This window comes from Acomys russatus, chromosome 13 (genome assembly GCF_903995435.1).
Source record: "Acomys russatus chromosome 13, mAcoRus1.1, whole genome shotgun sequence".
NCBI lineage: Eukaryota > Metazoa > Chordata > Mammalia > Rodentia > Muridae > Acomys > Acomys russatus.
The window spans coordinates 30,370,134-30,386,405 of NC_067149.1; the positions used below are offsets into that span (position 1 = coordinate 30,370,134).

Genomic DNA, 16,272 nt, shown 5'->3' on the forward strand with positions numbered 1-16,272 from the left:
GAATGCTATGTGTGTGATCTCTGCACATTCTCATTGTGTTTGCCTTTTATTAGAAGACATTAATACAACCATCTCAACTGGGCTTAAATTTCAATACCACACACGTACACACATAACACACACATAGAGACACATGCACATCACACACACACACAGGAGAGAGGGAGAGAGGTGGGAGGGAAAGGAGGGGAAAAGGGAGGGAGGGAGGGAAGGGGAAAGAGAAAGAGAGAGAGAGAGAGAGAGAGAGAGAGAGAGAGAGAGAGAGAGAGAGAACCAGAGATCTTTACAGAGTTTCCACCTTAGTTTCCTATAAAACTCTATGTTATGTATACTATGAGAAGATGAGTGGATTACTCTTGTTCTCATTTTCCTTACACTATCATTAAAATTTGAAATTGTTTACAAATTCAAAGCTGAATCATTAATAAGTTTTACAAGTATTTAGAATGTAGTATATCACAGTGATCATTTCCAGCAAAATCTACCTCCGATACCAAAGACAATCTATGGAGAATGTGCTACATTGACACTGTCAAAAATGTGTGTGATTCTACTGATGTCAAAATGAAGAGAGAAGTTATGCATCATAAGTCTATGAAGCATTTTCTGTTTCTTCTGTCAAGCCCTTTCTATGATGCACATATGAATTATGCTGACTGTAGAAGTCATTGTATACAATTACAGGTTTTACTGACTTAGTAGAGCATAAATAAAAAATGTTAAAATATTCTTCTAAAAGATGTAAAAGTCAAATACTGGTTGGAAAATGTAAGGATGATTGCAACGGTGTCACTCTAATGGCCTCCCCTCTTTTCTATATGGGTGTTTCCCTCCACCAAACCACAAGGAATAATTCAGAACTATTTGATTATTATAAATTTTATTAGAATAATAGAAAATAATACATACTGATAACCATAGGATACACACACAGAAATTTAAAGAGTAAAATTTAGACTTTTCAATATGAAACAGTGTCTACATCTCATGGAGATATAAAGATAGAAATAACAGGACACAAGAGAATAGCCATCTTGCAAAAGAAAAGTATAGGAACAAATTCTAGGAGTCATTGGATAATAAAAAGGTATAGCTCTGTCACATGTACCATAAAACACAGGGAATGGAGAAAGTATTTCCCCAGTTTTTTAGTGGAAATAACAATGGTCATATGAAATCAAACAGTCACTCATATTTCTTCTTAATATGTACAATATATACAGACCCTACAGAGAAACATAAAATAATCATTGTCCTTCTTAAATAGTGACCTTATCTTAAACGGAATCTCTTAGAAGAAAGGGTGATTCACTGAAATGGTATCAGAATTCAGCTAATTTTAGTGCTTCTTGAGAGCTGTACCACCAGTTTCCAATTTTTCTACCTTTGGAAACATGAAAAAAAAATTCCAGCAGAATGTGAAATTGGTAGGTAAGAGGTTAGGAAAAACGATTTTGAATGTCTAGCACTCGATCTGCTGATTTTCATATACCTTTTTCGTATTACTGCGAAGTCATGGCTTCCTCCGTCCTTTGAAAAGCACACACTGACAGACTGAGTCATCCGTATCAAAGCCAGCAGCGCCACCATGTTCTATTACAAATTTAACTCGGGAATGGAGAAGCCTGCCTGAGTAGATGAGATAAACAGTGGGATTTCATTTAAAAAAAAAAAAATCTCTGCCATCCAGAGAGAGAGGGCCCGTTAATGAAGTCCGAAATTGAAAATGAAGAATTATATGCATTTTGTTTCATACAGTGGTTCCTTATTTTCTCTACTGGGTTTCAACAAAGCTGAAACCTTATTTTTACATGGGAGAAGAATGCATCTTAGTTAATTTCACTTTAACTTTTGTGGAAGGATAAAATGTGTTAATTTCCATGTTCCGTCTTTTTCTTTATAAATATGAACAAAAAGAAAAGATGTTACAATATTCACTCAGTTCCATTTCCATCTTTGAACGAGACAGATAATCCAATCGAGAACATGCAATACCGGCAAGCTTAAAAAAAAATGCCTTTTCCTATAACATTCTGCACAGGGGCACTGTGTGGGGGGGATGAAACCATGCTTTTCATATTTCCTTCTTTGTTTTTAACAATGAATTCTTGCTATAAAGGCAAATAGGAGAAATATTGTCACCTTATTTTATAGGATGAATATCTGAAAAATGAGAGAACAAAGTGACTGAAGGAATCTCACAAACACATATCACCAACAGATGTCACTTCCCCAAGCTCAGAACAGCATTTTCTAACAATAATCTATGGAGTCACAGGCCACACCCTTCCAGCATAATAACTGTCTAAGTGAATTTTTAATCTGAGGGATTCAAATCGGTAATTTTAGTATGACAGGTAATGTTGTAATAATGGGAAAAGAACATTTGGAATAAATGACTTTGTCATATAGGAAAACTCTGTGTGTGTGTGTGTGTGTGTGTGTGTGTGTGTGTGTGTGTGCATGTGTGTGTGCTGTATATGTACTATGTGTTTCTATTTGTTATGTGTGTGTTTTGTTTTTGTGTATCGTATGTTTGTATGTGCCTCACACATAGGCAGTGATTAAACTCATAACATAAGAATATTTCTATCAAAAGTTTGCAGTATGTAGTTTGCAAGTTCCTTTGGTTTACCAAGCAAATATTAAGGCATTTCAGATTCCTCTAAAAGGATTTACTGTTTTTATTATATTCATATTTTACCTATAATGGAGTAGAAATTTAAAAACACATAACTGAAAAAACATGCATAATCACTGTTTCAGAAAGCACTTTTTTCAATTAACTTTCCAGTAAATAATAAAAAAAAAGGCCTATCACCACAAAGCATTTACAATACAGAACAGTAGGATAGGGATATAACCTGACACAGGGTGGATGTTAGAAATGGCTGATGTGGATCCTCTTGCATCCATACCTGTCAAAGATAATAAAAGGTTCATTGATAAGGGCTGTAATCAGAACACTAGGGATTGAATGTTTCTGCTTCCCCTGAAATCATGCTAAAATCCCATTTTCAGTGGTGGTGAATGCTACAGTGGCAGCCTTCAGGTCCTTAAGGCTTTGGACCTCAACCCCTGATTTCCTGGTAACTCAAGAATCTTAAGCATCAGCTTTGCCACTCCTTAGACTTAAATTACCATGTGAAATGGCCAAGGCAATGGGGCTGTGTTGAGGGCAGACCTATTTCTTCCTGGTCAAAATAATAGACTATAAATTCTACCCCTATGCCTGGGCCTTTTAAACACCTCTCCAGCAGCCCACTCCCCTAGGAAATCTGAATCTCTGAAGCCATGCTAAGATGAGAGGAATAATTATCTCCTGAATGAGATGATGTACTTTTTTTTCCTTTCCGGGAACTCCTTAGTGAAGGAACTTGCAGACCTTCCAATGGGAAGCGCTATGGAGGCTAGCCATGTGGGCTCTTTGTGTTTGAGTCCTAGTTCGTTTTTTCTTCTTTGTATCTTTTTTTGGATATTGGCCAAAGCCTAAACAAACACTTCCATACCCACTGGTCTTTCTCGCTCATTCTTTGAGGCTTTGAGGCTCCCAATCTCCTTTCTTTCTTTTTCTTTCTTTCTTTCTTTCTTTCTTTCTATTTTTCTTTTTTCTTTTTTTGTAATGAAGCTGCTTATTAGCCTCCATTGCCAAAGGCACGGCTTTTTCTTTTTCCTGGTCTCCATCTTTTCCTCCAGACAGTTGCCAGATTTATAGTTTGCCTGCCCTGTTGTTTTTCTCCAAACCTCTAATAAAGCTGCAGTCAAGCAAACTATTGAGTCCATTTCTAATTTTTTTTTTTTGTTAATCAGACTAATTATCAAAAAAGGGAACCCTGTTTCCTTGGTAAAATTTGGATATGGAATGTTTTGAAAACATTTAGGAATTTGTAGGCACCTCAGCCTTCGATTTTCTAGCTTCTGAAATCATGAGTAAGGTATTATATAGTTATAAACCAGTCAGATAATGATATTGTTTTAATGTAGTCTGATCTGGGCAGTGGTGGTGCACACTTCTAATCCCGGCTCTCAGGAGACAGAGGCAGGAAAGTCTTTGAGTTTGAGGCCAGCCTGGTATACAGAGAAAGTCTCAGGACAGGCAAGGATGCACAGAGAAATCCTGTTTCAATCACATTCTCCCCATGCCACTCCATGAAGTAGTTTGAATGAACTAAGACACACAAGAATGGAAGTAAAGCCTGTTCTATCAAAGTTAAATTATAACACAAGCCTAATCTAGAATCACTCTGGCTGCTAGCAGTCCACATAAGACACTGATGTGTCCAAGTGCTAGTAAATGACTCCAGTCTGTTCATTTCATGTACTTTAACTTTAATTGAAATTGCAAAAACAACTTCATCATTGTGAAAATGATTAGACTTGATTACAAACAACTGGTGAGATAATTTGATGGTTTAATTAAAGATTCATAGGATAAAGATTTAGAAAATGTGCTTGTCTCTATGCAGATACATTTTATTCATAATACGAGCTATTATTTTTGTACAAGGAATCAATAGAGACTCCACTTTCAAAGACAACCCTGTGTAGTCACCTGACCTCACAAGATCAGGAACAAGGCAGGGTCAGATTATCCACATTAGGCAGTCGTCCCTGGATGAAAAAAAAAATGACATAAAAGGAGGAGGATATGGGTACTGCTAAAGTATGGAGACAATTCTTATTTTACATATAAGGGAGAAAGCAGGCAGAGAGAAACATAGTCCCCAAACTAAAATGCCTCCTGCTTTTCTCTAAAGAAACAGAACACTTAGTCCTGCTACCAGTGCCACTGTCTATACTGTCATTTTCACTCTAGACCTCATACTACTAGGGAATAAGAAGCATGTGTTCCTTATTTTAAAAGGTAAAAGAACCAGGGCTGAGGAGATGAGCTGGCTCAGAGATTGAGAACTGCTGTTGGGGAGGACCCGAGTTTAGTTCACAGCACCCATGTCAGGTTGCTCAAAACCTCATGATTGTCTGTAATTCCACCTGCAAATAATCAGAATGACACCTGCTTTTGCCCTGTGGGGGCAACTGCACTCATGTATATATACATGCACACACACACAATTTTTAATATATTTATTACAACTTAAAATACTCATAATAAATATAAATCAGTTTCTCTTTTGGTCTATTGATCTGCACAGACTTTCAGGATCATCTCCAATCTAAAATGGCCTTTATAGACTTTCATAGTTATGTGATGAAAAAAACTATCAGCTATTTTCTTAGGATAGTTTGATTTGTGTGCTTTAGTCAAGATATTTTCACAAAAAATAAAATTTTCCTACATTGCTAAATTTTTCACTCTTGTCATAATGTCACTCACTTCCTTTTATTTATTTATTTTAATAAATATTTTTATGTTTTATATATATTTATATTATTACACATATATACAGTGAATTACCTACAGCAAAAAGAACTATGAAACAATCAGGAATTATATAAATGTTACATTCTTAGTGTTTTGGCTATTTGCACTTAGCAGCCTTGAAGAAAACATCTTTCCTATCTTGGTGCATCTAAAATTCTGAATGTGGATCAATATCTATTATATCTCATCATTATCAGCTTAAAACATCTATACAGACCTAAAACATGTTAACCCCTAAAAAACTAAGCTTAATTGTAAGACTAAACTATCTGGTCTTCAACCCCATCAGAGACTTGAGAAGGAATAAAATTAATTACCTGAGCATACAGGGGTTGCAGGCTAGCAGCTTTCCAAATGAGAAGATGACAGAGACAGTTTGCTACATGCCCAGTACTATGGACAAAGCCAAGATCAATACATGGAAGGTGGGACCATTCTATTTGTGTCACTGAGAAAAACAGGACTGAGTAATACAAGGTGGGCTTTACAGTACATCACTTAAGGCTGGAGAACTCCAGATGGGACTTAAAAGTAAAGATACAATTTATGTCACTTTGTCACTGAGAAAATATGTATGCAAGAGTATGTTTCCCTTAACTCAGAAATTGAAATTTCCATAGTAGAATAAATTTCATTGGGTTTTCAGAGAAAAAGTTAGTGTGAATCACCTGTGAAATTAAAACTAGCTATTTAAAAAACCTGTCTCTCTGTCCGGCATTCATAAGTAGATTATGACCTTATAAATTTTAATTTTTTCACTGAAAGAGCTGATATATTGCCTGCAACTAGAAGGGGATGAACAACTGGAAAAAGACAGAATCTCACTATGTAACCTAGGCTGTCCTTCAACTAACTAGGCTAGTGTGGAATTCAGGATTTTTCTGGTTGGGACTCTTGAGTCTGGAGATTATTGGCTTGAACCATCACACACCTAGAAAGCATTATCCCAAAAGGCATGTCCCACAAAAGTCTTCACTTACCAGGAAACTGGGATAGATGTAAGGACATAATACTGAGACTCTAGGTAAGAGAAATATAGGAGACGGGGAAATAGAAGGACCCAGAGGGTCCTACAAACCTACAAGAAGAACATCGTGATGGGTGGATCAGGGCCCAGTGGGGTCTGCTCAAACTATTGCACTAACCAAGGACAATACAAGTAATAAACATTGAACTCCTACTCTGATCTACCCAATGGACAGGACATTCTCCACAGCTATGTGGAGAGTAGGGACAGACTCTGACATGAACTCTGGTCCTCCATATTTGACCACCTCCCTTTGGTGGGGAGGCCTGATGGCACTGGAGGAAAGAGTAGGCAGGCTACCACGATGAGACTTGATAGCCTATGACCATATAGTGGGGGAAGAGGTCCCGTTGGGTCTTAGACCTAGGAGAGGGGAATAGGGTGAAAGTGGGAGGGAGGGAGGAATGGGAGGATACAAGTGATGGGATAACAACTGAGTTGTAATCTGAATAAATTAATAAAATTAAAATAATAAAAGAAAACCTGCATGTGGCTTAATATTACCCTTGAGAAGTACTTAGAAAATTTGGCTTCAGTAGATAATTCCATGGCAATTGTCAGGAGAACTCAAAATAAGGAGTTTAAATAAATTCTGCTAAAGAGTGCATAATGTTATTTCTTGCCTCTTCTTCTCCCAGGTTTTGCACCATCCTAATGTTTTTCCTTCTGTCCTTATATTATATGCCCCATGCATGCCAAATGCATGCTGGGGAAATGGATAGGCAGCGCATCAATCACTGACTTATAGGATTTAATGACGCTAATGAAAGTGAAGGGGAAAATAAGTTTAACCAACTTACTGGTTATTCTTGGGATCCTGATCTGCTCACTACTGGTGCCATCCCCTCCATCTGTGGTGGCTTTGACTTCAATAATGTAGTCCTCTTTGATAGGCAGCAAAAGTTCAGCTGAAGTTTTATTCGTGTTCAGCACTTGCACATTATTCTGACTGCTAGTCCTATAGAAAACCTAGAGAACATAAGCAAACACACTTTTTATACAGTCAGCTTTTATGTCCACCACAAACCTTGTCACTCCAAAATGACTTTAGGGCTCTATATCCCTAGAATATAAAGTGCGCTCTGGGCCAGGTCTATAGGTTTTAAACATGGTTAACGTAGTGAAATTATCAGGATCTCAAAACCGAAGAGGATTGATGAATATTGAACTTTTTTTTTTAATGGAAAACCTCAGTTAGAGTGGTTATTGATAAGTGGGGAGGAAGAGAACCACAGGGAGATTATGGGGCATGTGAAAAGTGAAGGGGACCCTTGCTTCAGAGTCTGATTGAAGCCTCTCCCCAACCTCAAAGCAACAATTGTGAGCCATTTACATTTGTTGTAAAGGTTGTCTACGTAAAGCTAACATTCTGTATCTGATAGTTTGTATAAAGTAACAATCAACCGGGTTTAATGAGGAATGTATAAGAACTTGGATAGGGTCTCATTCCTTTCAGCAGTAACTCCCTGAGGATTACAAAAAATGAGCATAACCCTCCCTTGAGGAAATTGTAGCCACACTCATGGTATGTGTAATTTTCTGTGAGTCTTTTTTTTTTTTTTTTTCTTAATGAAACCCACATCCATGCTCTAGGGTATATCTTATCTTCCTTCTGGGCACCTGTATTAACTATAAAGCTTAAGACTATCTAACATATCAATGTGAAACCCAACTATGCTTCATAAGTTAGATGAACTGAAATTCTTTGAAGCTATGAATATGGTTTCACTTGTGTCAACATCTCTAAACATTTAGGGAACTCCTCAGGCTGCTAAGAATGACAGTAAGAATCCATCCTTCCTGCCTCAGCTCACCCACAATGCTTACAATGAGGACAGAAAACAGACAGAGCCATGCAGAATGTGTCTTTGCTTGTGGAAGGCAAGGAATAATTGGTAAACTTTACAGTTGTTTTAAAAACAGTATTTGGTAAGCACTGAAAATAAACAATACAATTTATAGCCATAATGTTTGAATTCTTTATAAGCAAAATTATCTCATATATGTATTTGGTTTTCTGAGACAGGGTTTCTCTGTGTAGCCTTTACTGTCCTGAAGCCACTTTGTAGACCAGGCTGGCTTCAAACTCACAGCACTCCACCAGCCTCTACTTCCCGAGTACAGGGATTAAAGGCATGTGACACCAAACCCAGCTATGTAACTATATTTAACAAGTCAGACATTTCGAGAAAATGTTCCTTTTATGAAAAGCTTGATAGTTGTGTGAAAATTAGATTAAGAAACCATATCACCAACATTTCAAAAACAGTCCACTTAGCTTTGCTTGGAGCACATTTGCAAAGATGCATCCAACTGACCTTATAGCCTGTGACTTCTGATTCGTTCTCCATGGCTTTCACTTGCTCCCAATTAAGCAACACTTTAGTTTCTGTGGCGTTCCAAACAACATTTCCTGGTGGCTGACTGGGAGCTGGAAATGAAAAGGGAGAAATTAAAACTTATTTGGGTACAAAGTCATATTTAAGATGGAGCAGACGAATGAATATTCTATGACACTCATGGAAGGAGAAGAGGCTCCTTTGTAACCAATGGCATAGATATGGAGTAGGAAATAAAATAAAGAGGGGCTTTAAAATGTTTCTTTATAAAAGGTTACTGTGTTTAAATTGTGAGAAAATTGGCTTTACCATATTACAGTATACCACACGATACCATGCCACACAATGTCATACCATATCTTATGATACCATACCAAACCGTACCACACCACACCAAACTGTACCAAACCGTACCATACCATACCATGAAAATGTCTTGAAAACATAAGAAAGGCAATTCCATTATCTACCACAAGGGGGCTCCTTGTTGATGAGTCAAGCAGGGTAAGCATGGGGCTTGTTTTGACACACACTAGAGGCTGAGAGAAATTGCCAAATAAGCAGATTAAAGTCATAGGAAATGAAGTGTGGATAATTTTTAAGCCAGTCTCCTCATATGATGAGATGGGCAAAACGAGAGGCAATAAAAAATCAGGATTACTCAGATTCATTCTCATAGCTACACACATGAAAAATCACAGCAGAGGGTCCATATTTTTAAAGTCTTCGTTTTCCAAGTTTAAATCAGTTTTTGAGACAAATAATGTGAAAGGCTAAAGAACTTAATGAGAATTGCATTAGAGAATTAATGAAACTCTCTGAACTTTATAGACTTGATTTTACAGCTAGTCCCTTCACAAGAACACGAGATAGGAAAATTGTTCTGGTGAGGTGCTGGGGTGTCTCTGTGTGTATGTGTGTGTGGCGGGGGGGGGGGATGGAATGGAGTAAGAAGTGGCAGTTTCCATTTGTTTACTGAGCAGTGGAAGGGACACTAAACATTCAGTTTCTTTTCACTCACAAAACAACAAACATCTTGCTCATTTGTCAACGGCGTCACATATGCCTACAATAATAGGGAAACAGTTCATCCCTGTATATTGAAACGCAGGCTGTGATTTCAATAACTGGATTTGTGATGGGAAAATGCCCCAAGAGATTGCCTTTCCAGAGAAATTTCAGAACATCATCATTACCTCATGCTGAAAGGAAAATACAGCTGTACTTACAAATGGAAGCACTCTCAGATACATATGGGATGCATACCCCCAAACAAGACGGTATTGCATACACCCTCTTTAGTTTACTGTGTCCTCACTAACAGGATGCTATGTAGCTTTAAATGTTTTTGTGTCTGGACACTAAAAATGAGTTTAAGTCAGCTAGTACTGAGCTATAAGGCTTTAATAATAATATTAATAGTAGCCTCTTAGGGTTGAAGTATTAATGAGTGTGTTCTAGTCACTCTGTATTGGTGCCATGGATGTACTGAGAACATCATCCCTAAGTCTGTTGCCCATGCAACTGGCGGCAGCATTAAAGGGTGGGCCTGATTTGACTTGATAAAATACAGAAAATGCATTTCATCATGATTGTTCTATCAACATATGTGTGCTGACAGGTTGCCGGACGTTTCAGTCGTTGGGGCTGCATTACCTACCCCAATACCAGCTTTAGAGAAGAAATGACAGGGAATGGTGGTGTGTCCGGTATGGATCCTTAGGCACATGAGTTGAATGAATCCAGCCTGAGAGGAATACTTTGTGAAATGACAAAAAGGAAGAAAGGAAGGAAAAAAGAAAGAAAAACTACAAGAAAGTCAAATAATTTAGTAAGGAAATTGGAAGGTGTTTTTTTTTTTTTTTATTCTTTTTTTTTTTCTTCCCTGTGTCTGACTACTCTTCCTTATTCATTTCACTGTTTCATTACTTGGTCATTTTTAAAATTCTTTTTAATTATGCACATGTCTATGTGTTTTTACTTTTTACTCTCTGTGCATGTGTGTACAGGTACACACAGAAGGCAGAATTCACTGGATTCCCTGGAGCTGGATTTACAGGGTATTGTAAGCCACTGAAGCCCATGTAGGTGCTGGGAAATGAACTTTCATTCTGTGGGAGAGCAACAAGTACTCTTAACTGCTGAGACATCTCTCCAACCCCCATTTTCATTTTTTATAAAGATACTAAACCAAAGAATAAACAAAAAAGAAAACAAAACAAAAAACCCTAAAAAAAAACCCCACAAATATAATTTTTAGACTCACTCCAAACAATGATAGTTACATAAGAGCCAGCTTGATATGCTAATCACATTCTTGTGTGTACTCTAAAATGAAGCTAATGGTTCCTGTTTAATTTTTAAAATGTTAAAAATGGTACCCATCAATTTCTTGCTACCACTGGTAACAACACCACTGCCTGGGGAATTCTTAACCCAAGCGTCATTCTTCTAGCTCCTAAGGTTACAAACCAGCCTCTAGTAACTATCTGAGTGCATTGGGCAATACAGAATGAGCTTTGACATGAGTTTCTTAATCTCTAGTATGCTCTACTGCAATGATATTCATTTCTGTAATGGGCCTAACTCAGAGAGGTAAGGGAGACTATCCATGTGTGTTCATAGAAGCTCCCCTCACAGTGGTCCAAGGATGAAGACAAACTACTCACAAGTTTCCATCCACAAGGGAAGGCATAACCAAAATGTGCTAATGGATGGGGTATTGCTCATCTTATAAAGAACCAGGAATCTAACATATGCTAGAATGTGGATGAAGCTTGAGGCCACTAGGCTAAGTGAAACAAACCAATCCCAAACCCGCAAACACAGTAAGGTGCCTGCTGTATGTGACTTGTAGAGGAGTGAAAGTCAGGGAGAGAATTGTGACAATTGCTCACACAGCAGGGTCCAGACAGAACTAATTGACTGTAAACTCAACCTAACGCAGATCTTGTTGAGCAGCAATGTATACACCTTCTAAGCCACATGGTAGGCATCTGAAGGCATGAAATCAAGTAGCAAAGTAGGAAAGTCCCTGAGATGAATACAGTGTATTTTGTAGCACTGTTAACTTCATGGTTTGTGCTTTCCCCCATCCAGGAGTAGGATATATAACAGCCTGACATGGGCCAGATATCCTGGATTTAATTGAACCGGTGGTCGACATTTCAAAATGACTTGCTAGATTTGAAGTCTACTGATATTTCCTCTTTCAAATAAATATCTATTTTGACAGTATGATATAAAATAGAAAAGACTGGAAAAATCTAATTTGCTTTTTTTTAAAGACAATATTAAATTGGACTTATAGCACAATATAAATTGTGCTATGATCCCTAAAATTCCCAGGAGGATTTACTTATTCTACAGTAGAATAGCACTATTCCAAGAATAATTTTTTTATTGTGGTCTACCTTTAAGCATCCATCATGATGCTTTCTGTGTTTGTTTGTTTCCAGTTGTTTTATAGACATCTGTCTGCAACGAGCTGATGACAGTGATATGGTTATGCCCAGGTGAAGCCAGGGCAGAAGACACATTTATCAATGAGAAAACAACTGAACAATTTGTGGCCTGGAGTCAAGGTGAGATAGATAGAACACATACATGGTGTTTTGGTTTTATTCTTAGTGCTGTGATAGAACACTCTGATAAAAAAAAAAAAAAAAAAAAAGCAACAAAGGGAGAAAGGGCTTATTTTAGTTCACAGTTCCAGGTAGCAGATTGCTATTGTGGGGAAATTAAGGTAAAACTTGAAGCAGCTAAGTCATATCACATCCACAGGCAATAGCAGAGAGAAATGGACGCTTGCATGCCTCTTGCTCAGCTGGCTTTCTCTGTTCTTGCACAAGGCCAGACTCAATACTAGTAAACAGTACCACTCACTTCAGGGTGGCTATTCTCTATCAATTAACATAGCCAGGACACCTTCCCTTCTGCCTACTGAGTTGTCTACAAGGTGACCTGATCTAGACTCTGCATCAACAAGACTCTTTCCCAAAGTGATTTTAAATTGTACCAAATGATAAATAAGCCAGCCACCATATGTGCTTATATAACATACAGGTAACCAAACATAGAACCAAAGAGAAAATATCTGTTGAATAGAAATCTGGGAAGCATATTGAAAGTGGTACTTATAATGATGTTTTGGGTTACGGGATCATAGTGGGGTCTTATTGGGCACTTGATGATTTTCTCCTGTAAATAGTGGATTTCAATGGTATGATATATCATTGAGGCCGCTGACATTGAGGATTTTATGGTGTGCAGTTTTCAAGAGTGATATTTCCATAGTGCTGGAATTGCCTTGGGAAACAGAATTTTCAGAGTGCATGCTTGTTGTGGTCAATTATACAGAACACAGTATGTTTTTCCATTCTTTTTCTTGGCCACTTAATGATAAGAAGATGAGTTCCATTTAAGTGAATGTTATCATCAGTACCTGAAAAGTACATTGTGTACTTAGACATTGCTTGAGAAGACCATGACCATTTTTTAACTAAGCTGGTTAAACAAGTGAGATTTGTGGGAAAATGAAATAACTCAGAGTTCCTTTCTATCTAGTACCTAGATATACATTGTTTCACTCAGTGTTAGAAATGAACCAATTCCTTGAGTTCTTTATATATTTTGGATGTTAGATCTTTGTCAGATGAAGGGTTGGTGAAGATCTTTTCCCAGTCTGTAGGCTGTCACTTTGTTCTGTTGACAGTATCTCCTGCCTTACAGATGCTTCTCAGCCTCATGAGGTCCCACATATAAATTGTTGACCTTAAGGCCTGGGCTGTTGATGTTCTGTTCAGGAAGTTGTCTCCAGTGCCAATGTGTTCCAGGCTCTTCCCCACTTTTTCCTCTAACCGATTTAATGCCTGTGGTTTTATGTTGAGGTCTTTAATCCACTTGGACTTGAGTTTTGTACATGGTGACAAATATGGGTCTAATTGCATTTTTCTAGATGTAGGCATCCAGTTAGATCATATAAAGAACTCAAGAAATTAAACACCACCAAACCAAATAACCCAGTTGGGAAATGGGGCTCAGAACTAAACAGAGAATTCTCAACAGAGGAATGTCAAATGGCTGAGAAACACTTAAAGAAATGTTCAATCTCTTTAGACATCAGAGAAATGCAATCAAAACATCACTGAGATTCCATCTTACACCCATCAGAATGGCTAAGATAAAAAATTCAAGTGACACCACATGCTGGAGAGGATGTGGAGAAAGAGGAACACTCCTTCATTGCTGGTGGGAAGGCAAACTAAACAACCACTTTGGAAATCTATCTGGTGCTTTCTCAGAAAAATGGGAATAGGGCTTTCTCAAGACCCAGCTAATCCACTCCTTGGAATATATCCAGAAGATGCTCTACCACACAACAGGGACATATGCTCAACCATGTTCATAGCAGCCTTATTCATAATAGCCAGAACCTGGAAACAGTGCCTCTCAGTCGAAAACATGGATAAAGAAACTGTGGTACATTTACACTATGGAATATTACTCAGCTATTAAAAACAAGGAATTCCTGAAATTTGTGGACAAATGGATTAAACTAGAAATTATCATAATGAGTGAGTTCACCCAGAAGCAAAAAGAGTCAAATGGTATATACTCACTTATATCGAGACGCTAGCCCAAGGGGCATGTCTTATGAAAGTCTTCACTTACTAGGAAAGTGAGTCAGAGAAGAGGACATCCTATTGGGACTTTAGGTGAGAGAAGCATGGGAGAATGGGGAAATAGAAGGATCCAGAGGGTCCTAGAAACCTACATTATGACGCGCAGATCTGGGTCCATGGGTCCTGCTCAAACTATGGCACCAACCAAGGACAATATAGGCAGTAAACTTCAAACCCCTTCCCAGATCTAGTTGATGGACAGGACATTCTCCACAGTTGAGTGGAGAGTGAGGTCTGACTTTTATGCAAACTCTGGTGCCCCATTTTTGGCCACGTTCCCTTGATGGGGAGGCCTGGTGTCACTCAGAGGAAGAATAGCAGGTTACCAAGAAGAGACTTGTAATCCTATGAACATATACAGGGGGAGGAGGTCCCCCTCAGTCACAGTCATAGGGGAGAGAAGTAGGGGGAAAGCGGGAGGGAGGAATGGAAGGATGCAAGGGATGGGCTAGCAATTGCGATGTAATATGAATAAATTAATAATAATAATAAAAAAGAGAAATGGACCAAATGCATCACACCATTGAAAACTTTCATTACTTTTAATCATGCATATGTTTATGCCTATGGGAATGTTTTCAAGAAGATTTAACTGATATAAAAAACCATCCTAAAGGTGGGCAGTACCATTCTTTGGGCTGTGGTCCTAGATTCAATAAAAATGAAAAGTAGAAAGAGCCAGCTATACACCAGCATTGATCTCTCTCTTTTCCCTGACTGTGGATGAACTTGCCTATCTTCCTGGCATAGAGTCAACTTAGCAGCCACAAAACAAAGATAAGACAAATCCTCCCTGGGTTTTTCTTTCAACAGCTAGAGGAGTGACTGACAAATTCCTTTGCTATACACAGGTATGCCCGTGGCTTTCAAGGCAGGAGAACTGGTTTTTCTTACAATTGGTTAACCCATCATTATTAATTTAAGAATCCAGTAAGGATTCCATGCAGATCTGAGGGAAATTGTCAAAATGAATAATGATTCTACTTTCATAGACAGTGGGACACCTAGTCTCTCTGTTGATACCCAGAGGAGTGGACTGGACTTGAATGGTGTTAGCATGAGTAGTGGCAGAAGTTAAAGAGTTGACCAGTATTTATTGGGTCTGACTATGATTATTAGAATAAAGATGGAGCTCCAAGAATAATAAAAACAACAATGAAATGAAGTAAAACTCTCTTCCTTGAAGGAGTTATTATTCAAGTCAAGGAGAGGTAAGGGTAAAGTAAGAACATCTATAGCCAGCAAAATGGTTTAGTGGGCACAGGTACGTGCTATCAAAGCTCATGGGGGAAGGTAAGATCCAAATTCAGTAACTTATCCTCCGATAGCGACATGTGTACTATGGTATAAACACCTACAAAATCCATTCAGAGATGAATATGGAATGAATGAAATATAGTTTTAAAAATAAAAAAGAAACACATATAAAATGGAGCCTGTGTGCTAATGATCAAGGGTACATAAATGAATAAAGCAGGGAAAGAGGCAGGACTTTGGGGAGATGCCAGGCTATATGCTTCAGTATGGCAGGCAGGCAGCACACTGAGATGTGAAGTTCTGAGAGTATCAAGGAGTATGTCTATTGAATAGCTACAGGAAGATTTGTTTAGGCATAGGGGGGCAGCAAACGTCACAGTTCTGAAGTGAATGTGCAATTAACAAGGTCAGGAAACAGGAAGAAGTGAATGATTTGGTGACAGAGCTGGAAGTTGGCTTATATGAGCCTAGGTGGAGAATTTTAAGGATTTAACATTTACTTTAAATGGATGGGAAGTGAATGGAAAGTTCTGAGCAGGGGAGTGATGGCCACAAGATCAACCTGGCTTATGAGAGGCAAAT

At 38.1% G+C, this 16,272-nt stretch overlaps 1 protein-coding gene across 1 annotated transcript in view; it reads right to left on the reverse strand.

The window, feature by feature from the left end:
• Positions 1 to 2,055: 2,055 nt before the first annotated feature.
• The window catches only part of Cntn3 (contactin 3), a 357,126-nt gene continuing 342,909 nt past the window's right edge, over positions 2,056 to 16,272 (reverse strand). Inside the window, exons 21-23 of the mRNA XM_051155002.1 lie at positions 8,729 to 8,841; positions 7,211 to 7,379; positions 2,056 to 2,918 (exon numbers count right to left, since the gene is read on the reverse strand). Coding sequence (XP_051010959.1) covers positions 2,818 to 2,918; positions 7,211 to 7,379; positions 8,729 to 8,841 — 383 coding nt within the window. The 3' untranslated portion in view covers positions 2,056 to 2,817. The remainder of the gene's footprint in view (positions 2,919 to 7,210; positions 7,380 to 8,728; positions 8,842 to 16,272) is intronic.